The sequence below is a fragment of the Leptodactylus fuscus genome, chromosome 2 (genome assembly GCF_031893055.1).
Source record: "Leptodactylus fuscus isolate aLepFus1 chromosome 2, aLepFus1.hap2, whole genome shotgun sequence".
NCBI lineage: Eukaryota > Metazoa > Chordata > Amphibia > Anura > Leptodactylidae > Leptodactylus > Leptodactylus fuscus.
Genome location: NC_134266.1, coordinates 85,062,729 through 85,090,047, shown reverse-complemented (window position 1 = coordinate 85,090,047; position 27,319 = coordinate 85,062,729). Strand labels below are relative to the sequence as shown.

General features: G+C 40.0%; 1 protein-coding gene across 1 annotated transcript in view; it reads left to right on the top strand.

The window, feature by feature from the left end:
• Positions 1 to 2,336: 2,336 nt before the first annotated feature.
• The window catches only part of SYT6 (synaptotagmin 6), a 329,856-nt gene continuing 304,873 nt past the window's right edge, over positions 2,337 to 27,319 (top strand). Inside the window, exon 1 of the mRNA XM_075264086.1 lies at positions 2,337 to 2,405. Coding sequence (XP_075120187.1) covers positions 2,399 to 2,405 — 7 coding nt within the window. The 5' untranslated portion in view covers positions 2,337 to 2,398. The remainder of the gene's footprint in view (positions 2,406 to 27,319) is intronic.

Sequence of the window (27,319 nt, the reverse complement as noted above, 5' to 3'; positions counted from 1 at the left end):
ACTGGCACTATATGGCAGTAGCAAGAAATGAGGGTATTTATAACCCCAATATATTCTTTGAATTCCCAGTCAGACAATGGCACTATATACCAGTAGCAAGAAATGAGGGTATTTATAACCCCAATATATTCTTTGAATTACCAGTCAGAAACTGGCACTATATGGCAGTAGCAAGAAATGAGGGTATTTATAACCCCAATATATTCTTTGAATTCCCAGTCAGAAACTGGCACTGTATACCAGTAGTAAAAATTGTGGGTGCACGTAACCCCAATATATTCTTTGAATTCCCAGTCAGACAATGGCACTATATGGCAGTAGCAAAAATAGTGGGTGTATATAGCCCCAATTCTATTGCTAGGGGACTTGCAGGGTATTTCTGGGGTGAAGGTGGGGGGGCACACCGTTGGAACGGGTATCGGGGGTATATATCGGGTATACGGGAATACACTGACAGTGTATTCCATTCAGGATCCTGGGAAAGCTGGGTTGCGGCGATTGAGCCCGTCAGTGCCACGTTACACTGACAAGCTTCTCCCTGGAATTTAGCTCTTATAAGAGCTGTTGGTTGTCTTCTCCTTCCTATCCTAGCCTGTCCCTGCCTACCCAGAATCTAAGCCCTAGCTAACTGGACGGAAACCTCCGTCCTCGGTGAATTGCAAGCTCAGAATGACGCGAACCTGGGCGGCGCTGTTCTTTTAAATTAGAGGTCACATGTTTTCGGCAGCCAATGGGTTTTGCCTACTTTTCTCAACGTCACCGGTGTCGTAGTTCCTGTCCCACCTACCCTGCGCTGTTATTGGAGCAAAAAAGGCGCCAGGGAAGGTGGGAGGGGAATCGAGTAATGGCGCACTTTACCACGCGGTGTTCGATTCGATTCGAACATGCCGAACAGCCTAATATCCGATCGAACATGAGTTCGATAGAACACTGTTTGCTCATCTCTAATTATAACCTTAAGGCTATGACCTCTAGTCATGGAACACAGCTAAAAAATGGTGTGAAAAAAACCGCAGCGGAAATGCATTGTGTTTTTTTCTGCAGCGTTTTTCATTGTGTTTTTGCCGACATTTTTCTTACCTTATTAAACCTATAGGAAAAGCCTTAAAGTTTCCGCTGGTATAATTAACATGCTGTTCAAAAGCGCAGACATTTTTAAAAATGCAGCTTTTCCGCAGCAGATTTTTTTTCTGCAATGTGTGGATGGGATTAGCCAGAATCTCATTCACTTTCCAGGTACTGTAAAAAAATTTTTTTCTGCGGGGTTTCCATAACAGGAAAAATGTGGTCACTATCTTGTTTGAATTGTTAACAGTATTTAAGGATCTGTTTTATAGCAGTCACATGAACCACTAGAGAAACCTGTATTAACTTTTAAGGGAGTTTTAGACATGCTTTGTGTCTTGTGAAGATGTGTCCGGGCGGTGGGCGAGAAGGAGGTAAGTTATGACCCTCACCTTTAATGGACTGGATCGTGTGAGATGTATCTTCAGCTTTATAGAGGCAATAGACTGGGTTCACACAGAGTATTGTGGCTCGTCATTTGGTACGTACACGCCGCGGGATCTTTTGCGGGCCGTATACGCTCCCATTGTTTTCAATGGGAGCCGGTACCGTACACGCGGCGCTATTTCGCGGCCGTGATTTTGCGGCAGCAGCAAAATAGCGCCGCGTGTACGGTACCGGCTCCCATTGAAAACAATGGGAGCGTATACGGCCCGCAAAAGATCCCGCGGCGTGTACGTACCAAATGACGAGCCACAATACTCCATGTGAACCCGGCCTTACTTTACAATAATTCTGCCTCTAATGTTAATGTGATCGCTACTATCAGTTAGACTCATAACCATACATGATTAAAACGGTTTAGTAAGATTGGATTCAGACCCACGTTGGAGTCTCCGTTGCAGAATCTACTTAAAATCAGTGGAAAGAAAATGCTTGTACTCTCCGCCAGTTTCAGTATAAAACCTGGGCAAACCTGACCCCTTTATAGCCTATGGACCCGAATGACAGAAACCTGAACACTATTGTGAACCTGTCATCAGCAGCATGCTTGTATACATATAATACATATATGTTTCCAATACCTTATCATATTAATAAGTTACGGTGTACAGCTAAGATGCATTGCTCAGTTGATTTCCCCTTTAAGGGACATGATTTCTCTAGTAGAGATGCACTAGCCAAAAGCATTAATGTGCGGAGTGAAGTCGCCCAGTGTTTTTACAGAAACATCTGCCTTTGAATGCAGGCAGTAAACTCTGAGGCCACGTGTTCTGCTTTATTTAAGCTTACTGTAGCAGATTTAACTCCCTCAGAAGCTTTTTGTTACTGCCTATTGCAAAGCTTTCTTTCTTTCCCTGTGCTGGAGATGGAAATATGACTGGGATTCCTTATGGAGGGTAAGTGACCATATAATAAATTCATTCCGTGCTATTCTTGTCAGTAGAGAACAGGTTCAAGGGTCTCTAGGACAATAGAGAATAGTAGTGAGGTGCACCAGTTTAAAGTGCAAGACTATGGCACTATTAGGGTTGACTGAATGGCTAGGACCTTGTATAGAATGGCTCAGACCACATAAGTTAAACCTAAGTTCAGCAGTGAAGCTGAGATTGTTTGCAATTATCTTCTTACAAGATATTTGTTTCTTAAGCATTTGTAATGTAAGCTAGTAAGGTTGTGCGTTACGCAACAGTGCAGTACATCATCTATTAGTCATGAGTCAGTGTGTTTGCTTTCATTTGTGTAATCACCAAATATGCACAGCCCCTTCAATCCTACTTACTGACGGTATTGTGTCTGCAATTACATGTCATTAGTGCTATGGGGATTATGTTAGCTCTTTTTTATTTATCCAGGAAAAAGTTAGGTTAGTCTATGGTATAGAATAAAGAATTATCTATTTTATGAACAAGCATTCCTTTCACATATATGGCTACACTACTGTGAAGAGGGTCTTATAGGAAGAGCTTGTTTTATTTGTTTTATGGAGAATATAATATAAAGACACTACAGATGCCAGAGTACTCATCTGATCCATTAAATGAGTTGCCTTATTTTAGCAACCTCATTCTAAGTGCATGAGTGCCCTATTAGTGTACATACTGTATTAGGGTAGCCCTCCACTAATAGATAATGGTTCCCATTGATTTATTTGGTCTATCAGTGTATTACATGCTATATATGACTGTTCATTTGATTTGTAAAATTACATCTACCCTGTAGTGTCTACTGCATATTAACTGGCTCGTCTGTGGTGAGAAGACCTCTTACGGAAGGGCAGACTGATCACATACACATAGATTTTAGTCTATCACATCCTGAGATATAAGATAACCAGCTTTTCGAAATGTTTTCTATACTTTGAAGATATATATATATATATATATATATATATATATATATATATATATACACTATATATATATATATATATATATATATATATATATATATATATATATATATATACACACGTCTGGCGACCCAGTGGTTGTATTGCATATTGTAGAGGGTCAGGGGTTTGCTAGCATGTTGTAGTATTGTATTAAATTTATTTTTATAAGAAATTGGAGTCTGTAAACGGATTGCCCTGTTTAGCAAATAAATGTTATTGTTTGCATAATGAAGAGTTCTACAATTTTCCACTACAGTCCCTGACAAAAGTTCTGTCGCTTATCCATGTTGCGGAATCAAAAGCTTATAACCTGACTTTAAATTCATCAATTGGTTTTAGAAATGACAAATATGAAAGCTGAAACCCTCCCAAAGGTTTTTTGTTTTTTTTTGTTAAGAACATAAATTGGCTTCAATGACTAAATATTGATCATTTAATGAACACAGAAAGGTCAGATTTTGGCAAGACAAAAGTTTTGTCGCCCACATAAAGTAATGTGAAAATCAAACCAATAATTCAGTTCAACTACAAAGATATGTTTCATAACATTGGTGAATGAAGTTGTGGTGCTATTAGAGCCATATTTAATATTTTGTGTGACTTCCATGAACTTGAAGGACGGCATCCATGTGTTTCAACAATGATTCATACAATTTATTGATGAAGTCATCAGGAATAGCACAGAATGCAGTCTTACAGCCTCCCAGAGTTGTCTGCCAAGCTTCCTCTTTCATCCTACCCCAAACATGCTCAATGATGTTCATATCTGATGACTGGGCTGGCCAGTGCTGGAGCACCTTCATCTTCTTTGCCTTGAGGAACTTTAATGTAGAGATGGATGTACAAGATGGAGCACCAGCCTGTGGCAAAATTTGATCCCTTTTATGATTGGGAATGTAAGAGAAAGCTAATACTTTTTTTGATATTTTAGGCTATTGATATTGCCTTCCACCTTGCATATGTTCCGCATACCCCCATACTGAATGTAACTCAAGACCATGATCTTACACCCAGAAAACAGTTAAGTTTGGTGGTGGAATCTTGGATCCATTTGGGCTCCAGTAGGTCTCCTGCAGTATTTGTGGCGGCTGTCGTGTAATTCAACTGAAGATTCATCTAAGAAATCCACCTTCTGCCATTTTTCCAGAGTCCATCCGTTTAGTAGGCTGTGGGCCTTTAATTGCCTTTTGTTTAGTGCTGGTTTCTTGGCACTGATTCCACCATGGAGGCCATTTGGAGACAGAATCCTACAAACTTTTCTAGTTGACACAGGGACTTGAGGTGACCAGGCCTGTTGGAGCTCTACTGCAGTGGAAGAGGGGCTGGCTTTGATTTTCTAACCAGCAAACGTTCCTCCTGAGCAGTTGTCTTGTGGGGTCTCCCGGACCTGGGCTTGTCAAAAACATCTCCAGTCTGCGCAAATCTTTTTTTAATTCTTTGTACTTGACGCTGAGACACATTAAAGGTGCGGCCACCTCTGCAGGGGATCTGGTCTTCAGCCTCTTGATAATCAAGTCTTTGGTCACAGGGTTGATTTTTGGCATGTTGTCAGAAGTGAAGTTGCAGTTCAAATGGAGGTCTGGGGTGCTGGAGTTCTTTTTCTACACACCCACTAATTAACCGATCAATTAGTGAGCACAGGAGAGGATGTAAACTAGGATTGGGGGCATTATGTGACAAGGCGACAAAACTTTTGTTTTGCCAAAATCTGACCTTTCTGTGTTCATTAAATGATTGATATTTCGCCATTGAAGCCAATTTATTTTCTTAATAAAAAAAAAAAAAAACATTTGGGAGGGTTTCAGCTTTCATATGAGTCATTTCTTAAACCAATAGATGAATTTAAAGTCAGGTTATAAGCTTTTGATTCCACAACATGGAGAAGCGACAGAACTTTTGTCAGAGACTGTATACTTATTGTATAAGTTTTCTATACATTCATTCTATTTACTTCAAGTAGATAAAAATCAGTCCATGGTCATGTGATGTACAGTCCATGGTCATGTGACGTATAAATGTGCAAGCTCATTACAATCAGATATCTTATTACTATACTGTGACTGTAACGAGCGGTGCACCTGTGTGCCCATCACATGACCATGGTCTGCTTTTTATCCACTGGAAGTGAACAATGAATAACAGCAAGCAGAGATCTAGAAAACTGTGAGGAATTAATACAGAAAGTATATCGGAAAATTAGAGCTATGATATTGGTGGACACATCTGAATCTATCAGTTTTTAGCCTCTGGTCTCCCTGTTAAGGCCAGGGCCCCACGTGGCATATATACCACAGCAAAAACTGCAGCATTTTACAGTCACTGCAAAATAGATGGGATTCTAACAAATCCCATCCACACATTGCAGAAATGCTGTGATTTCCAAAATCATTGCGTTTTTAGAAATAGCAGCCTGCCAATTACACCGCCAAATGCTGGCGGTTTCCCTATAGGTATAATGAAAGCAGAAAGTCCTCTGCATCTTCTGTGAAAACAGCTGTGGTTTTTCCCATAGCGATTTTTTGCTGCGACATGCTACGTGGGATTTTAGCCTAACAGACATAATATTTATGAATGTTCTATCTATTTTGATTTTACCACTGTAAAAACTTACTTACCATTCATTATAAGGGTTATGTCATAAAAAGTATTTATCCACCATATTTGAATAAAGGATAAATTCTTGAGCAGTGGGAGTCTGACCGCTGAGACCTCAACCAATCCTGTTGTACTTCAGCTATCTCTGCAATTCCCATTGAAGTGAAGGGTGGCTGCCATAGCTGCCGGGTGTCAACTGTTTTATACAGTAGACAACCAGTGGTAATATAATAATAATAATAATAATAATAATAATAATAATAATTTTTATTTCTATAGCGCCAACATATTCCGCAGCGCTGTACAATTTGTAGGGTTCAAATACAGACAGATACATTACAAAGAAAGTCATTTCACACAATGGGACTGAGGGCCCTGCTCGCAAGAGCTTACAATCTTTGAGGTAGAGGGGGTGATACAAGAGGTGGCAGGGGCGGTATTGCTTATGCAGAGGTCAGACACTTTTGTAATAGAGGTGACTCATTACACAAACATAAAACTTTATGAGCCGTCACCAGTCATGTCCTGTAACATGTGGATGGAGCTTGAACAGATAAAGTTATCCTGAGATGGCCTCATATCATGTGGGGTAATGTGGGAGCGGGGACAGAGGAGGGTGAAGGGTTTACGTTAGACATTGTGATAGGCTTGTCTGAAAAGATGCGTCTTTAGTTTGCGTTTGAAGCTGTAGAAATTGGGAGTTAATCTGATTGTCCGGGGTAGAGCATTCCAGAGAAGTGGTGCAGCTCGGGAGAAGTCTTGTATACGAGCGTGGGAGGTTCTGATAATAGAGGATGTAAGTGTTAGGTCATTGAGTGAACGGAGAGCACGGGTTGGGCGGTAGACAGAGATGAGGGAGGAAATGTAGGGAGGTGCGGCATTATGGAGAGCTTTGTGGATGAGAGTAATAACTTTATATTTTATTCTATAATGAATAGGCAGCCAATGTAGCGACTGGCACAGACCAGAAGCATCACTGTAGCGTCTAGTCTGGTAGATGAGCCTGGCCGCTGCATTCAGAATAGATTGTAGAGGGGAGAGTTTAGTGAGGGGAAGACCGATAAGTAAGGAGTTACAGTAGTCAAGGCGAGAATGAATCAGAGAGACAATAAGTGTCTTTAGTGTATCTCTGGTAAGGAAAGGGCATATTCTGGAGATGTTTTTGAGGTGGAGGTGACATGAACGTGCGAGTGATTCAACATGAGGGGTGAAGGAAAGGTCTGCGTCAAATATGACCCTGAGGCAGCGGACCTGCTGCCTAGGAGTTATAGTAAGGCCTGAGACTACAATGGATATATCAGGGACAGATCTATTAGATGGTGGAAACAGTAGTAGTTCAGTCTTAGAGAGATTTAGTTTCAGATAGAGTGAGGACAAGATATTTGAGACAGCAGAGAGACAATTGCTGGAGTTCTGTATGAGTGCAGGGGGGATGTCATGGGAAGATGTGGTAATGTCCCCGGTCGGTGCCCGCACCGATCGGGGACATTAACCCTTCCAGCGCCTTGGTCAAAGCTGACCAAGGCGCCATTTTCCCCACGGCGCGTGGGCACCGCCATTTTCCTTGTGATCGCCGTGCATCCGGAGTAAGCTCCGGCACCGGCGTCACATTGCTATGACAGTCGGGAGCCTTGTGAAGGCTCCCTGGCCTGTCATTATTTTGCTTCTATTGCAGGCTATGCTAGATAGCCTGCAATAAAAGCGCCGGTATTTTGCAATGCATTAGCATTGTAATGCATTGCATTAGTGATCAGACTAACAAATGCAAATAAAAAGTTTTTACAAAAGTAAAAAAAAATAAAATAAAAAAATATTAAAAGTTCAAATCACCCCCCCCTTTCCCTAGAACATATATAAAAGTGCTTAAATACTGTGAAACACATACATGTTAGGTATCCCTGTGTTCGAAATCGCACACTCTACAAATCTATAAAAGTATAAAATTGAAAATCGATATATGCCATCAGCGGGAAGGGGTTAAAGGTTCACAAAAATTGACATAACAATAACTACATACACAGTAATAACCATGACATAGATAAGTCTTAATAAATGAGTGAGGTGCATGGAAAAGGATGCCATTAAGTCAGGGTGAAAGGCGAGGTCAATTTATAGGAATAGGGATGAGAAAAAGAATCAATAAGATTAATAGTGTACAACCTAAGAGTTTGTGAAGACAGTACTTAATGTGGCAGGAAGTGAGTGTTAGATGAAATTAGAAGAGTGGGTTGAAGGTTAATAACCATGTGAAAAAAGTTAAAATAGTCAAAAATGGAATCAAACCATGTCCAAAGGAAAACTCACAGTAGAAAAGTCAATTGAATCTTCTAAAGTCTCTCTAGGACTATTATTGTCTTTTGTGTGGGAGATCTTGATTCTGTAGATTTGGTCCAATTTCCCTATCCATTGATCTATATAGCTCCATCAATACCAGGCTCCAAATTGTGTCTGTTTGACATAATCAAAAATGGAGTACCAATAGGAAGAGATCACTGAATGGCTAAGATATTACTGCAAACACCACTTTTCTCTCCGCATAGTTCATGTGGACACCACGTTTAAAACACACGGACCTTATTATAGTCTATGGGGTCCATGTGCTTTCAGTGCTCACCGCTTTTTGTATTCGGGGGGTCCTCAAGCAGACTCCCCGAACGGAATACCAAATAAAGATGTGAACCAGGCCTTAGATTGCTGAGTTAATATATATAATTGAGAGACTCTTGCACCCGGCTAATTGTGGAATGGCGTGCATTTCTACTTAAAAATAATATAACCATGTGCAGGAAACCTAATACTTACATGAGTCAAGTTATTCTTCTAGAATAGCACTATAGTTTAGCATAAGGGATTTGTGTGCTCTTTGTCTTTAAGATACAATTGATGGTAATCCACCTGACTACAAGTTATATACCATAATAAAAAGTGAAATGATCTCATAACAAAATGTGAATTTATCCTGTGAAAAGCTCCATTTTTCAATTCTCTTTTTATTAACGCTGTCAGAAAATAAATAACATAACTGCTTCTGACAGTCAATAGTATTATATTGATTCATTGTGCCAAATAAGAAGGCCAACAGATAAGTCAAAAACATGAAATAGTAAAAAATAATAAAAACCTGGACAATTATGTTTATGATTGACTTATTTCAGAGCTGTTGTAATAATATTATAACATGCATAGACACTTATAAATACAAGCACCACTTATTCTGCTACTTCTACTACTCCAACACTTACTGCAGGAATGCTAACTACTGTATACAATAATGTACTAGAAAAGTCCAACCTGTTTAGTATGTCCTTTGTGCTGCTAAAGAGATCATTTCTGCCCCATCTAATGCTTTGAAACAATAATATAATATGTTTATCCATATAATCAAGTACTTTTCTCTCCGCATGATTCGTGCGGACACTGTGCGGAAAACACTCGGACCTCATAATAGTCTATGGGGTCCGCGTGGCTTCTCTGCTAACCACTTTTTTATGCATTCAGTATTCTGTTCGGGGGTCACCAAGTGGACTCTCCGAACGGAATTCCGAATGCAGATATGAACCAGGCCTAAAGCATAATAAACCAGCACAGATAGGATGGATAGGTCAGGCGTGCCTTAATGAAAATTCATGTCTCTGTTGCCAAGACGTTTATTTTGCCACATGCAAATCAACAGTCTGGAGCACTGAGAGTGTTCCAAATTGCTACCCTCCACTCTGCTATAATATACCCTCCTTCCCTCCTCCCTTTTTAGAGTGATGTGGCCAGGGAGCTATGTTGAAAAAAAAACAAAAAACTGTAACTAATTCTACATCCTTTTGGGACAGTGCCTGAACGTTATTTTACCAGAACTTGCCAGAAATAGGTGTGGCTCCAGAAATTTCAGTACTGTTAGGGCCCCTTCACACGGCGTAAGAGCTCGGCTCATTCCGAGCCGTACACGCGAGCGCTTCTAAACACTTCCCATTCACTTCAATGGGAGCGCGCATAAAGCTGGCTTTACGAACGCTCCCATTGAAGTGAAGGGGCGTGTGAAGACGCCGTGTGAAGGGGCCCTTAGGCTGAGTTCAGATGGGGTTTTTTGGTCAGGATTTTGAGGGGGAATCTGACCAAAAAATCAGCTCCCATTGAAATCAATGGTAGCCAGTCATTTTCTTTTTTCCGCGAGTGGCCTGTTCCGCGACATGGTAATTCTTCCGGATTGATGCCGTGGCCTGCAGACACTCCCTCCTGACTAGGCCTATTCATTTGGGCCTAATCCGTAGTGGAGTGCTGCGAATGGATGCTGATCCACTGCACCGGCATCCAGTCACAGCTTTTTAGTCCGGAATCTGAGGCAGCCTCCACCTCAAATTCCAGACCAAAAAACTCTGTCTGAACTCAGCCTTACTAGTTGTATACTGCAGCTTCTCTAAGTGCTCTCAAGTCTTCTGCTTGTAAGAATTGACTGGGAAAAAATGGCTGAAGCTACATCACATAAGGTAGAAGACTCTAAAGTATGAGATAGGGAATAGAAGTTCTATGTCACTGACCTATCACTTGCTGCTCTTGGGGTTCAAAGTAAAGACTCCACCCTGATGTCAATGATGACAGAAATACTCATGGTCCATCTAATCTGTCCTTATATTATTAAAACCAAACCATGGTGAAAACCAATTGTAGTATTGATATATGGTTAACCTTTTACTGGTTTCATAAATAGGTGATCCATTTCTTCTTCAGTCCAACAACAGTTTGGGGTCCAGACGGGCAGAGGAACCAAAATGTTGTCATTGGCATGAAGAAGAAGCCGGTATAGCCTCAAAATACGATATTTATGTGTCCAATTGGAACCAATAAAACATTAATACGTTTGGTTTTGACTAATCTTCTTTAATCCCGAATTTTTTAATATATATGTCCTATACTATTACCATCAACCATTGTTGACTGGTCACTGGGTATGAGCAGCAGCTCTGGAATATTGTCTTCTATTGTCTGTTATTGTCTGCAATCTAATTTACATTTCACCTTATGTTATTGAGGCGCCAGGTTACTGTCTTGTTTTCACTACCTGTGTCTCTCTACATAAGTGATGTACATAACAAAGGTATAGTGTTTATCACTGTAACATGCTGTAAAGATAGCTCTTCTTCCATGTTACAAAACCATCCTGCTTTTTCTTTTTTGTTTTTTAATTCACGCCTTCCAAAAGTTGTAATTTAAAAAAAAAAAATTAATTCACAGAGTTGTACGAGGGATTACTTTTTGCAGGACAAATTGTACTTCCTACTGACTCAGTTCGCTGTGCATTAAAAAATATATTAGTCTTATTATTATTTTTTGTGAGATGAAGTGAAAAATATGAAACGATAAAAATGGTGTTTCAATAATTTCTATTATTTCTGTTTCAATGTTTACCACGTGGGATAAATGTTTTTCTATTTTTTGGACTTTATGTTTTTGTATATTTATATATATTTATCAGTGATGTAGGGAAATGGGAACATTTGAATTTTACTATTTTTTATTATTAAAATAAAAACATTTATTGTTAAAATTAAACGTTTTAAATATTTTATATCGCACTTGAACCTGTAATCTTTTAATCACCGGGGCTATGGTTCCGGCTCTAGAACAGGTTCCATATTTAAAGGGATTCTACCATTAAAAACCTTTTTTTTCTCATTGACGTGATGGAATAGCCTTAAGAAAGGCTATTCACCTAGCTTTAGATGTCTTCTCCACGCCACTGTTTGGTTAAAATCCCATTTTTCGCCGGTATGCAAATGAGTTATCTCGCAGCACTGGGGGCGGGTCCCAGTGCTCAAACAGCACTGGGGGGGCGTCCCCAATACTGTGAGAGAACTCTCCAGCACCGCCTCCATCTTCTTCAGGAACGGGGTCTTCACGCGTCTTCTTCCGGGGGTTGGCTTCAAACTTACAATACTGTGTAAGCAGCCATTTTCTTGTGGCTGGCAGGCATGTGCAGTCGGCTTTGACCTAGGCCCGAGGCCTAGAAGTTTGAAGCCAACCCTCAGAAGAAGATGCCAGTGCTGCGAGAGAACTCATTTGCATACCGGCAATCCCTTTAAAGCCCATGCATGTACTATGATGATAGGCTACCCTTTTTATGTATGGGCACAACACTGGCCTTTCTCCAGTCTTCACCAGATCACCAGTTAGAAGGCAATGGTTATATACATCAGAAAGAGGAGCAACATAGATAGGAGTTCTATAAAATAAAAACAAAAAAAGACTCACCCCAGTGCTCCGGTTTCCCAGGCAAATATCTGGTCCTGCAGCACCATGGGGCTTGTCCTTGCTGCAGGTGACTGCTGAGGAGAATCAGCTGCCTCAGCACCCTAAGGAAACAGATGACGTATGCAAGGGACGTCCCTTTTTTCTTGGACAACCCCTTAAAGGATTCCAAGGTGGATAACAACTGGAACCATTGCCTTGTTTATAACTTGTAAAACAGTCTTCTTTTCTTTCACTATACTCCTCAATTCTCTGGTAATCCATAGTGATCTCTTTCTCCTTTTGCTTTTGCTAGTCTGCCTGAGGGTCAGTGCACACAGAGTATTTTGCCGCAGATTTTGATGCTGATTCCACCTCAGAGTCACCCTCCAAAAAAAGCCTCCCAATAGAACTCTATTGAGAGGCTTTTTTTGGAGGCTGATTTTGAGGCGAAATCAGCGCCAAGAAACTCTGTGTGCACTGACCTTTACATACAGTTTAGTTGCTTGGCAGCTTTTCTGAGTTTTACAGTTTGGCTTTACTTTGGTTTCTTTGATTATACTGTCATAGTAATTATACGGTAGGCGCCTCAATGTGGGAATAAATTGTTACATGTCATGTCTGATATTTAGTTATTACTAGTAGTGATATTTATTAAATGAGTATGGAACGTATCTCATAGAACATTGCTGAAAAAATATTCTGGATGGGTTATAAACTGGACTAATACCATACGGGTATGTTCACACACAGGAGGATTTTGAGGAATCTTCCTCAATATCTGCCTCAATAAATGCTTCCCATTCATTTCAATAGCAGATTTTTTTCAGCTAGAGGGGAAAAAAAAATTACATGACCAGATTCAGATTCAGGCAGATTCTGTCTTGAAAAATCCATTGAAATGAATGGAAAATGGAAAAAAAAAAAAAAAAAAAACTTTATTTTCTCAAAAACTGCATCAAAAACCACTACTGTTTTTTTGAAGTGTATTTCCATTTCTATTCAGAATAAAAAAAAAAAAAAGTCAATTCCTGAAGCAACTTTTTTCAGCCTGTAAAAACCTCCTTTTTAACATAACCAAAATGTTAAAGAGTTCTATTGGTCAGCAATAGTGTTATAGGTATATTCAGATATATTATAAGGACCGTCCTATCTTGTTAAATTATGGCAAGCTTCAATGATACGTCAGCACTTGCTGATATTAAGTTTTTCACCCATAGAACAAGTACTAAGGGGTTGAGACCCCTTTGGATGTTAAGAGTGGTGAAGGGGAAAATGACTAAGAAGCAGAAGTGCTTCACAAAATGTTTCAAATCAAATCAAATCAAATAGACTTTATTGGCACGTCTGAATAGATATTTGGCATTGCCAAAGCTAGTAAAGTGAGGGGGGGGTTGGAGTCGAGGGGGAGAGTATGGGGGGGGTGGCTGATTTGGGGTATGACAGTCCGTGGAGTCTCATCTTCCTCTTAGTTGGTGACCGCTATATGGGGAGGTGGGGTGGGGTGGGTGATTTGGGGTATAACAGTATGTGGAGTCTCATCTTCCTCTTAGTTGGTAACCGCTATATTGGGAGGTGGGGTTGGTGGTTTGGGGTATAACAGTCCGTGGAGTCTCATCTTCCTCTTAGTTGGTGACCGCTATATTGGGAGGTGGGGTTGGTGGTTTGGGGTATAACAGTCCGTGGAGTCTCATCTTCCTCTTAGTTGGTGACCGCTATATTGGGAGGTGGGTTTGGTGGTTTGAGGTATAACAGTCCGTGGGGTCTCATCTTCCTCTTAGTTGGTGACCGCTATATGGGAAGTTGGCGTGGGTGGTTTGGGGTATAACAGTCCATGGAGTCTCATCTTCCTCTTAGTTGGTAACCACTATATGGAGAGGTGGGGTGGGTGATTTGGGGTATAACAGTCCGTGGCGTCTCATCTTCCTCTTAGTTGGTGACTGCTATATTGGGAGGTGGGGTTGGTGGTTTGGGGTATAACAGTCCGTGGAGTCTCATCTTCCTCTTGTTTGGTGACAGCTGGACACGTATTGGGCAGCGATCTCCACAGTGGCCTCTTCTTCTCCTAGTAGGTTGTAGAGTTTCCTCTTCTCATCTGCAGATATGAAGTCTGGGATGTGGGCAGAGAGTCTTTGGTAGTAGACATCCCTCACAGCTGAGTATTTGGTGCAGTGTAGCAGGAAATGGCTCTCGTCTTCTAGGGCCCCCTGGTCACAGTGCTGGCAAAGTGCTTCAACCCCTTGGGTCAGAACTGGTTAGCAGCTAACAGTATATACAATAAGTGGTAGAAAAAATCCTTTGAAATATTTAAAATACACAATTTGTTGACTCTATACTTTGTATAAATGTAGCGTTATATTACTTTCCATGTTACCAACTATGAATGAATGTTGCCTTACTAATATTAAACTGTGTCAATGTCTATAACAACCATGATCTATGATACAAAATTTACTGTTAACTTCATTAATACTGCAGGAGATTGGCATATTTAACTATTAAGTGCTATGGTAGTAATGCTTTCCTGATTCCCCAGACAGACAAGGGGTTTTAAGATTTACCTGGCTGCTTTCCAGATCTTGCTGTCCTTAGTAGTATTTTTTTTTCTCTGAGAGCTTAACAAGGAATAAGCCTTTACAAATCCAGAGGAAATCACATTTACATCCTGCACTGAAATATTTGGACTTGTAAAACATGATATTGCATCAGTAAGACACATTATCAAACCTGAAGGAGGAGATTGCATTTCCTCACCATTCTAAGAGTTTCCTGAGTTGCAAACAAATTGTTGGATTTAGGTTTTATTATAAAGGGATTTCGACAAGGTGCTTAAAACACAAATATATCGATATTAAAGGGAACAATGACATATAGGAACTTTAGTTTTTAGGATAATGGCTAAATAACTTGATAATTGGACAACTAGATCTAGAAGTATATAGCATGGAAATAAATTGACATTAATGATCTGCAAGCAATGTCTACTACGGTAAGTGTCAGGGAGGGTTCACATCTGCGCCCCGGTCTCCGCTTTCAGTTTCCTTCTTCTACCAACAGGAGACGGAAACCCAGCAAACTATGTCCGCCCATGAGCGCCTGTGAGCGTTTTGTGGTCTCCGCTGCGAAACCGCAAAGTCCTGCATGTCCGACTGTGTCCGGATAGAAAAAAAAAATCAGTTTTGCCGCGGAGACCATAAAACACTCACAGGCGCTCACGGGCGGACACTTTGCAAACCCATTCAAATGAATGAGTTTGAAAAATGAATGCTGGTTTCCATCTCCTGTCCAGTTTCTTGAAACTGAAAGCGGAGACCGGGGGGCGCAGATGTGAACCCACCCTCAGCGGTATTTTGACCCCTGAGTGTGCAGCTGTGTTTATGAGCAGTAACATGATCTATAATTTTAAAGTGCAACAAAATTTTGGAGAATTTTTGATTTTGTGTCACAAATAAATTTTGTAATATACTTTATTAAAAAATTTTTGTCTCCTTTCTGTGAAATCCTGTATTTTTTCATGTATATACATAGAGAAAATGAGAGTAGGGGAAGGTCACTTCAAACTGTTTTATCTCGGACATTATAAAACATACATGACCAGAGATTCTCCTCTTTCACATGACAATAAGGTTACAGTGCTATCTATGTTACTTCCAGAGATATCACTAGTTGAAAACACAGTCGAGATTGGGATTTTTATATCATATTATACAGCTTCGTATAAATATCCTAATCCTGATGGGTGTGTACTTATCGAGACGTTTATTAAAGATTCTGTCTAAAACCATTATCTTTATAGAAGTAAAATGATAATTGAGTGACCTGGAATATTTCATTAAAAAGTCAGAGCATGCAATCTTCCAGTCACTTAATGAGATGTGGCGCAGGAGTAGCTCACGCAGGTATTACTGAATGAAATCCAATGATGTCTGCAGAAGAAAATTATTGTCCCATATTTGCTCATTTTACTCTTCTTATATACCAGTCAAAAAGAAAGTGGCGAGGATATACTGCACCTATGAAACCTTAACTCAGGGTACCTGAGTTTTCATGAAATGTTTAAATATGTGTAGGATCTTGCTAGGTGGTCTGTTCTATGACTGTATAAGCCAGGGGTCCTCAAAATTTTCAAACAGGGAGCCAGTTCACTGTCTCTCAAACCACTGGAGGGCAGAAATATATTTAAAAAAAGGTTTAAGATTATACTCTGCACAGTATCTCCCCACAGTATTATACGCACCACAGCAGGCCCCCCACAGTATTATATGCTTCACAGTACGCCCCCACACAGTATTATATGCCCCTCAGTACACCCCCAAATACACAGTATTATCTGCTCCTTAGTACGCCCCCCACACAGTATAATCTGCTCTTCAGTACATCCACCCACACTGTATTATATGCTCCTCAGTAAACCCTCCCACTGTATTATATGCTCCACAGTACTCCCCCACCGTACTGTATTAAATGCTCCTCAGTATGCCCACCCACACTATTATATACTCCTCAGTTCAACCCCCTACTGTATTGTTTTCTCCTCAGTATGCCCCCCACCCCACTGTTTTATATACTCCTCAGTACACCCCCACTGTATTATATGCTCCTCAGTACACCCCCACTGTATTACATGCTCCTCAGCACAACCCCACTGTTTTATATGTTCCTCAGTATACCCCCCCACCCCACTGTCTTAAATGCTCCTCAGTACATCCCCCACAGTATTATATACTCCTCAGTACACCCCCCACACTTTATTATATGCTCCTCAGTACACCCCCACTGTTTTATATGTTCCTCAGTACTCAGTATGCCCCCCCACCCCATTGTATTATATGCTCCTCAGTACACCCTCCACTGTATTATATGCTCTTCAGAACACACCCACTGTATTATATGCTCTTCAGTACACCCCCACTGTATTATATGTTCCTCAGTACACCCCCCACTGTATTATATGTTCCTCAGTATGCCCCCCACCCCACTGTATTATATGCTCCTCAGTACGTCCCCCAGAGTATTATATACTCCTCAGTGCACCATCTCCTCAGAGATGGGGGCATCTCTATTATATGTTCCTCAGTACTCCACCCCACCCCACCCCACTGTATTATATGTTCCTCAGTATGCCCCCCACTTTACTATATGCTCCCCAGTACATATGTACCCCCCGCGCATTACAAACACACAAACACACTCACTCTATCGTACATACCCATGAAGAGCCGCTGTGCATCCTCTTTCAGACTGCAGGTGTGATGACTAACATCATCGCGCCTGAGTCAGGGCAGAGGTCACTCTCTGCCGTCAGTGTAGGCTTCTCGACCGCGGCCTACACTGACAGCAACTGAAAGCAGCAATCCACTCACTAACAGGGAATCCTGGATTCCCCATTAATGAACAATCCAGACGACGGTGCACAGCCCACATGTGGCGGGCCGGCCAAATGTCCTCAGTGGGCCCTATATGGCCCGTGGGCTGTAGTTTGAGGCCACCTGGTATAAGCCATCATATATGGTGCCCTATAAGCTGATAAACACATTACAGCTGAAATATATGTCTCTCAGGCATACACAATAAGGAGCAGTGTGTCCCTCTCCCCTTTCCATTCCATTACTGATAATATTCTACCATTCTGTCAGAAGTATCTATACAAATACTAACAAATGGCTGAGAACAGTGACCATAATATATGAGCCAGGAATACTGACCTTTAAATATATCAGAAATACATGCAACCAAGCAGATAAAACACATGAAAAAATATCTATGAGCACATTCAGAAGAACAACTGCTGTGAATACTGTCCCATCTGTAATCAAACAAGCAGCCAGAAGTAGATACAAGTACATTGAAAACTTTTCTTACAGAAATGGTGAGATTTGAGATTACAGAAACGGAGAGATTTGCAGAAACCTCAATGTTTTACATATAACAGTTGGTAGACATGTCTGTGCAGGCTATGAGGAGAATCAACCCCTCCCCTCTCAATTCACTGTGTGATGGGAGAAAAGAACTGTCCCCTCCACCCACTGTCTTTCCATCTTTCTTATCTGGCATCTATAGATCGACTTCATTGTTAACAAAAGAATGAATAACAATTAGCTAGAAGGGAGACACCTAGTGGTAGGAACTTAGAGAGGTTTTTCAGATAGGAAGCAGTCACATTTTTAATTAAAGTGCATTACATTTTGATCCAGAATTACACGCTCTATGATATGTGACTAAGTTGACTGAAAAGTTGATGACCATTTAAACCATACACTTGTTAACATCTTAATATGTCTAGAAGAGTCTCACTATGTTCATATCAGCCGCAGGCTCGTGAACCCCACAAACACTATTATTATACACAGGGCTCTTTTCAGACCCCAAGTATAATTATCGGAGACCCAGGAGAGGTGAGAAAACTTTAAAAAAAGCTGTTACCTACCTCTCCTGGCTCCGGAAGGCTTCAGGCCTACTTGGTGACATCCCAGACGTCACGTGGGCCAGGGCTTGCATCATTATGTGTCGCGCGCAAGCCCCTGCTCAAGTGACATCTCTTCCATCAGTGAAGATGGTTGACAACAGCAGGGAGTGCTCCAGAGCCCAGAAGAGGTAAGTAACATTGTTTCATATGTTTGTATCCTGTCCTGGATTATTATTATTATACTCTGGAAAGACCCCAGAGTATAATAATTGTTCATGGGTGGTCCACAATTGGGCATAATACTGTGTGAAGGAGCCACTATGGAGCATAATACTGTGTGCAGAAATGAGGAGTGGAGGGGGTTGGTCGGGGTCTTCGGGGGGGGGGGGGACGGAGGGGGACAGTCAGGGGCGAGCCCATGTCAAAAGTTTGCTACAGGGGCCCCGCCATTCCTAGATATGCCACTGGGGTCTAGGACTCTGTAGCAACTACTATCTCCTATAACCATACCCCTGTCCATAGTATAAGATTTGTAAAATCGTATTCACTTGTATTTTAGTTCATTCCTCTGCAGCAAATCTACCATGTGTGAATTCACCCTGAAGTGGTTCTAAAGCAAAATTTCAAGTTAAAACAGATAGAAAAAAGGAAACGTTCACCTCCATTCAATCTGTTTGGTAAAATAACATTTACAGTATTGATTCATAACCGTGGGGTTCCTGTGATTTCCGTAACTCATGGGCGAGCTTTGAGAGCAGACCTAGTGTGCTTGAACAGTTTGTATCTGCCAATTGTAATGCACGAGGACAAAGAATAGATTTGTCAAAGTACTGAACATCTCAACTTCCCTTCTGTCACTGGTACAAATTTATCATCACCTTTACACTTGTCAGGAGATGGGATAACACAGAAGGCTTGATTGAAATTCTCACCACAATCCAATATCATTGCAGTCATCAGATTAGATTGTGGGGGACTTTTGCTCACTTGTGGCCGCGTCTCAGCACAGCTGTACTTCCCTCATACATAGTCAAGGCGCCGCAGAACTCCATAGAAACAAGCAAATACATTGCTGTCTCAGTTAATTGTGAGCAGAGCAGGCAGAGGACAGAGGAGAAAGGCAGGGGCCATTCACTGCATGGTAAGCCTTGTTTAGAAAACTTCTCTTGAAAATGCAGGAATACAGAGTTGCAATGTGCAAACATTAGCTCATGTAATCCTCTTATTTCTCAGTATTTTGGAGCTTTTGTAAGATTTGAGCTCTGCACCACTAAATCTCATAGCATGTGTATCTAGAGGCTTTACCTGTCATGCTGTCTTCTTGCGGCAGTGGATGAGAGGAGTTGTAGGTGATTTATGTTATCCCTCTTTTAACGGAAATATTGTAAGAAAATACTTAACTTTAAAAATATGTCTTGCATTTTGCTCAAGTTGTCAATATAAAATAAAAGACGTGGGCTTATACTTTAATGCTATTAACTGTATAAGGCATGTGTGACATTGTTCTTATATGGGATGTGAGCTGCTTTGACAAATCCACTTCATCAAATATCTATCTTACTGTATGCAACATTTTTTCCTAATATTTTGATGTTTTTAACTCCAAGGTGATAACTTTGCACTGCTTCATTTCTGCTATCAGATCTTCCAAGGGGGGAAGTTGTCTTCTTCATTGTCCTGTACTTTCTATGTGTGTATAACCTGGTCTCATGTTAGGTTCTAATTTATTAGGAAATTCTAAGTTGATTTCCCCATTCAGGACCATACAAAGCAGCAAATAGCATCATTCACTCTGGAAGTGCTTGTGCATCACATCTAAAGCCCCTTGCGTTCAGTGGCCATTGTTTCATGTCTCATTTACCCTGTAGTATTGTTGAATGGAAATGGAGCACTTGTTATTGGGTTCATTGACAGATGGGCACTGGCAGTACCAGCAGCAGAACCCCTTGTCATCACTCTATCATTGGTGTTCCCTTCTACCATAGAGACATTATAAGAGACAGGAACACATTTGTTTTTTTGTTTTTTTTCACCTTAATGCATGTATATATAGTATATAGCAGAAGTTTTTGGCAGGCGTGAAAAAAAAATGTTTCAAAGTAAGATTACTATCAAAAGTAGAAGTGTTAATATTGAATTTTTGTCACTGAACAAAATTAAAAGAATTAAACAAGAGAGAAGTCTAAATCACAAATATTTGGTGTGATCTCCATTTGACATCAAAACAGCCTCGGTTCTTCTAGGTTGTTCCAAACATCTTACATCTTCTATGTATGTAGGATTGCTCAAATCCTTCTGGCTCTTTAGGTAATACCAGACAGACTGGACGAAGTTGAGATCAGGGCTCTTTGGGGACCATATCATCATTTCTAGGACTCCTCCTCTAAAGGACAGTCACAACAAATAATTTTAATTCAATTTCTCTTTTCTTCATTTATTTAATTATGGTAATTGACAAAAATAAACCATTGATGCCAAGTCACTCTAGCGTTTGACTTTCTGTTCTCCGAGATAGCAGGTGTGATAATAGGGATACTGAAAAGCCCCCCCCCCCCCCCCCCAGCTCTGCTTAGTTATTATAGGATCACTCCCGATTGCAAAGTAAACACAAAAAAGTTCACTTTTTAGTTTGAAAATTCCTGGATTCTATAAGGTCTCCACATTAATGATAGATAGCAATGACATACATTGACTTAGTTATACCAGCACCCTGCATATGTCTGATCTGTGCCATGTTGTGTATCCTGAAAAGAGACCAAATCTCAGCAGACTGAAGGAAAAGACTTTGTACATAAAGATTTTTCTTTTTCTCAGCTGGTATCTTGTTTCCTTTTTTGGCAACTAATAAGAAAAGGTGCCTCAACCTGAGTCAGTGTTGTAAACAGATATAATAGATATACTGTATACTGGCGAAATCAAGAATTCTCTCAGGAAATTTCACACATTGGAAATATAACAGTTGTGTTAGTACTCAACTCCATAGATAGAACTTTTTCTGAAAATTAGAATCGATTCTTTATGTTAAACTTGGTCAGTAAGACAAAAAGGAACTTAGTAAATGTTTCCTAACTGAGAGTATAGCGCTGCATTGTAGCAACCTAACCCATAATTCGCATGCAGAGTCCATATTTGTTGGGATAAATAGACTCTGCACTCATCGAGGCGAGCGTGGGGACCTACTATACCTCTGTGGCTCACATACTGCATAATGTACCAGTCACACATACCCTCTCAATAGCTCTATAGCAGCATCTCTGTTTCCACCTGTGAAAGTCATTTCACTTGTGATTAAAACTAGTCCTGATCAATACTGAACTGACGGACTATGAGAGCATGTGAAGACTATGAATAAATAGCAAGGGACCAGCATGGGTCAATACCACAAACAACCAATCTGAAATTTTCAGGCTTGGGTGATAACATGAGAAAGTGGAGCAACAACCATTCTGATACATCCTCCATACTTGGTGGAAGTTTTCGCAGTTTCCACTCTGGTAGGCCATCATGAATTGGACTCATTGCTCACCTGTTATTTGGGCACTGTACGGCTTTTTATGGGCAGTATTGCAATAACATGTGACCACTGCATGGAAGTATTTTTTTACTACAGCTATATTATCTTGAAATTCTTTGCAAAATACATTTCATCATAACTCTGATTCTCCCTGGTTGTATACATCCTTTCCTAACCTACTATTGCACATTTACTAGATGGATACAGGTTTTTCCAGAAGACACAATTTAAAAGCTTTCGTATGATTCATTTTTAATCTGCTGGGTAAATATAGTTTCATATAGTATAATCGATGACTACTTGTGTCAGTCAGCGGCAGATATTATGACATGAATGGTTAAATTTTGGATTTCTCTGTCTCACTAACAACTTGATAATTCATTTTGTTTGCAGGCAGAGAAACTTTTCAAGGTAAGCACTGTGCTTAGAATACACTCAGACAATACAGGGTAATGAAGGCATCTGTGTCTGAGCAGATAGCGCTGCCTTTTCTCTCAGTGCGGAGACCACTGCTCAATTACAGTCATAGATTTCATTATTGCTGTACACATGGTTCTGAGAGAGTCATCCTGTCCCTCTGTGAATAGGATTTAACATAAGACTGGTGCAGGATGACTGCACAGGTTATACATATTAATACACCGACTGCCCAAAATATATGCTCCTTGTTAAACTCTAACATTTGCTTCTATTCACGGCTAATTGACGGATTTTCAACCATATTCATCCACCAGGTACTTAAGAAAATATTATATATATATATATATATATATATATATATATATATATATATATATATAAATGTTATTACCTACATTTATATATTGTTAAATTTGCTATTATATGGTTTGCATAACAGCTGTAAATCCCATCTTGGCCTCAGGTATAATAACTTGGTCTAGCAATATCCAAGATTGATTATCTACAGAAGTATTATGGCTATTAAAATCCATCCTCATAACTCCCCATATTAGATGTTGCTCTGCACATTACAGGTCAACCTCATGCTTGGCTTGCCAAGCATTTTTTTTTTTCTCGAATAAACACCCCAAAGCTAAAGGGATCTGTATTTTTTATAACAAACTTACCTACATGTTTAAATGGAAGTGAAATCATAAAAAGACTTTCCCTATTCAACACTGGTTTCCAGAACTGTCACGGGCTAAAAATGTATCAATGGGCACTGACTATTGGGAAATGGCTAGGAAGGTGGTCTTTAGGTGGTATTATCTCTGGCTCGGATCGTATACGCCGCGTTATTTTGTGCCCGTGATTTTGCAGCCGCAAAATCTCAGCCGCAAAATAACGCGGCGCATACGATCCTAACTCCCATTGAAATCAATGGGAGCGTATACGGCGCGCAAACTCTCACACGCCATATACGTGCCACATCATGTGGCACGTTACATTGTGTGAAGGCAACCTATACTTATGGAAACACTAGCGTTTTCACTATAGGTATAAATATATCTAAGCAGAAAGTCTGCAGAGTCCACTATGATTTTTCACTCAGCACTTTTTAGCTGTGACCCGTAATATGGGTCTGTAGCCTAAAACACAATAGATGTGTCAAAAGGACACAAACCGTTACCCAGCACATATCATAATTCATTTTCTTGGACGGATCTTTCACTGGATATCCATTAAAAAAATGCCCTTTGTGTCCTTTGGTGGATGTGTTTTGTTCTTTCCCTCGACTTCATTCTTCATTCTTCAGTTTGAGCATGTGCAGAGAAGAATGAAGAGTGAAAACGGATTGCAAAACAGACACAAACAGATTACCATCCATTGGTGATACGTTTGTGTCCACCTTCCATAGATCCCAATGTTTATAAAAGAAGGGAGACATTGCTGTCTGTCATGCATCCTAATTTTTTGGATGGAGTACAAGCACTGCAAGTCCGACTTTTGTCTCTATTCGACTTTTGTCTCTAAGAGTGGATACACTGCGTAAATGCATAAAACGTACATCTGTTGATGGTTTCAAAAACTCATTGAAATCAATGAGCTTTTTAAACAACCCGCTCTTGTCAGTTTGTATGATTTTTCGTAGAATCACAAAACTATTTAGTTGAAGATGTAGATGTGAACCCGGCCAAACTTGTTATGTCTAACAAACATCAAATTGAGGACAGAATCTAAATAAAGTCATTGGAAACATCATTGGATTACTGTCGCCTTGCTTTTGATTGATACACATTTGGATAGTGGGTTCTCCAGAAACTCACACCTACCAGTCCACAATTGAGAGCTGTGCTGTCTGATAACTTCCATACAACAGAATTTAGTATAATATAGTCATCTTGGAGATAAACCTGTAGCTGCTCTTTGTGAGTGTACTCAGAACATTTCTTTGTACGGTTCTAAATAATTCAACATAAAGTTAAAAATGAATGAGCGCAGTATTTGCTGTATAGATGAATCTTATTTATCCACAGTTACCATTTGTTGACAGCAGCTACTCCATTGGCATAAATGTGTAATGAGCAGGAGAAAGAGATGCTACTGACATAGATACAACATAAAACAGTGTTCTAGATGTATAACTAGATGTACAAATCCATAAAACCCATGCAATACATGAGAGGGCACGGTTATCCACAGGAAGCACTCTCTCTATTTTTTTTAATATGGTACCATGTGCATGCACCAAGAGTTACTATTTGTTATCCTGGACAAAGTGGTTGTATGGAGAAATTAAATAAAAATAGGGAATGTGCTTGCATTAAAACAATTACTTTTACTCATTTTATAGATACTCCATTGTCCTGATGGTTCCCACCCTGCAGTGATGATGTGTTATAAGTGGACACAAACACCCCAGATCACCATTGATACCTGCACTAGATCACTAAGTGTATCACTGGACTGTCTGTTTTGGTGCAGGGGGTAATAGTGGTTTTTCAGGGTTTTTTTTTTATTTAGAAATCCTGGACAACTCTTCTAATACTTTCTGAATACTTCTCCTGACCATATTGTATAGGGAGAACTCTTCAGAACTTGCTTTCATGATATTGACTCTACAAGGAGAGACATAGAAGTTTCTTCTTATGGATTATACAGCATCAAACTACATGTTTTAGGGTATTCTAAACTTAAGGAATGCCTATGATGGTATACACAAAGCCTATGGATTTGTAACACAGAACTGTAGCCATTCTATGACCATGAGCCTGAGCACAACTTGACAACACAATTGCATCATACATTTACATCCACTCTTAACTTACAGTATGACCGTGGTTAAGGGCTTACATTTCTCCTGAATAAGTTAAATACAGTATCACAACACGCCAGCAAATCTTTTGACAGGTTTCAGCCCACATCATACCTGTTGGATAGCATATCATGTTGTGACAGAAAAATATGTAATTTTATTGTTTCAAAAAGCTGATCATCCCATGACACACACACACATCTGGACACCTCTAGCCGATGGAAAGGTAATAAAAGAGACCATCTCTATTGATGTCAAATCTATCTCTTCTTATGCTTCTATGCTTGTATTACTAGCTCATGGGAGTAATATGCAAATCTGTCTCCCAAGATGCTGCCCTCTATAGGAAGCACCCTGAACATCATGCCCAACTTTCCCAGAAGCCTTTACTGCATAATGTGGGATTTTTACCAAGTCAGTATTACTAGCTGTACATTTACTGGTATAATGCACCATAATAGCAATGCTGCCGTGTAGTAAACGTACACCATCTGACATATCAATTTTACAAATCAGATATAGAATATGAATGTTATTTTTTTTTTAATAGTGTTAATAATTACATTCCCAAACTGCTATGGTCAATTAAAATAATTTATCTCCATTGTGCCTGGAAATTGCAAGTGTTATTTGATACGCTATCCAGAACGACAAGAAATTGTCATGGGAATACCTCAAATTCGGTTTATTCTCTGGTATAGCATGTCAATTAAACACGGGCACAAAGATTGCACTGACAGCTCATTAAGTTAAAAGTGTTACCGCATTTCCTCCTTAAACAGAGTCTTATCTATGCAATGATACAATGATACCTCAGTCAATTTCACCAAAAGGTCATGTCTCATTTCAGAGTAGGCAGATACAAAATAACGGTTGTCAGGAATCGCCACGGGTGTTTCTTGGATTGATTAACACATCCAGGAATATTTTGTAGGCTTTGATTACTGTTCCCAACTACAAATCATTGTGATGACTATTGAGACCTAATTACCCACAGCAGTAAATAGAGACTTGGGATGCAGCTGTAACATTACGCACTATGGCTGGGTATTATGTGCTGGCTTCCAATAAGGAAAGGGACTCTAAATGGCAAGATGGTGAAAAAAACATGATTGTAAGAATGGGTGGATGTGTTTTACACACTTGGACAGGGGAAAAAATACAAAATATTTTGTTGCTAATGTGGTCTCTGATAAACTGTTTTGGTAAGATACAATAACAAAATAGCATAATAAAGTATATTTCTGATACTTGGAAGAAATAATCTATAGCTGATTGAAAAAACAGATCTAAGGGAGTGGGAGTCATTTCTTAACATACTATGCCAGAGTAGTAGTAGGGAATTTTTAGTGGACATGTTGGGATGGATTTAGAGGCATGACATCGGCTGATTTATTACAATTTGTTGCTCAGTTCTATGACATCTCCCAGCTGACAGACATTTTAGTCTCTGGTGCATGGAAATCAGAAGCTGAGCATAAGAGCATGAGCTCTGAGGCCAAGGCCCCACATTGCATAACGCAGCAAAAAAGCTCTGTGGGGAAAAATTCGAAAAAAACTATCCTGTAGATGTGGCATCAGTATTAAATATGCATAAGGACCAGAAAAGCCCTTTAATAAATAGGGATCATCTCCATTCCTGCCTAACGGAATTAGCACACGTATAGCAGTCTTGATAAACTCCCCAATCTATTCAGACAATAAATTGATTTATTTTTGCAACTTTTTCTCATATATATTTAGTTGAAAATATCAGAACATTTAGAAGAATGTTTGGTATTATCCATTTTTTATTGAAACTTTTGTAAGTTCCCAACTCAAAAAAGCTGGACCAAAGACATTGGAAGGGGAATGACAAATATTTGTAATAGGCTTTTTTCACACAAAGGACTCAAAGCACATGGAGCGTTGTGGAGTTAGTGGCTGGCGTACAGGTGCTCATCCACAACACCCAGAAGGGTTAGTTGTTTT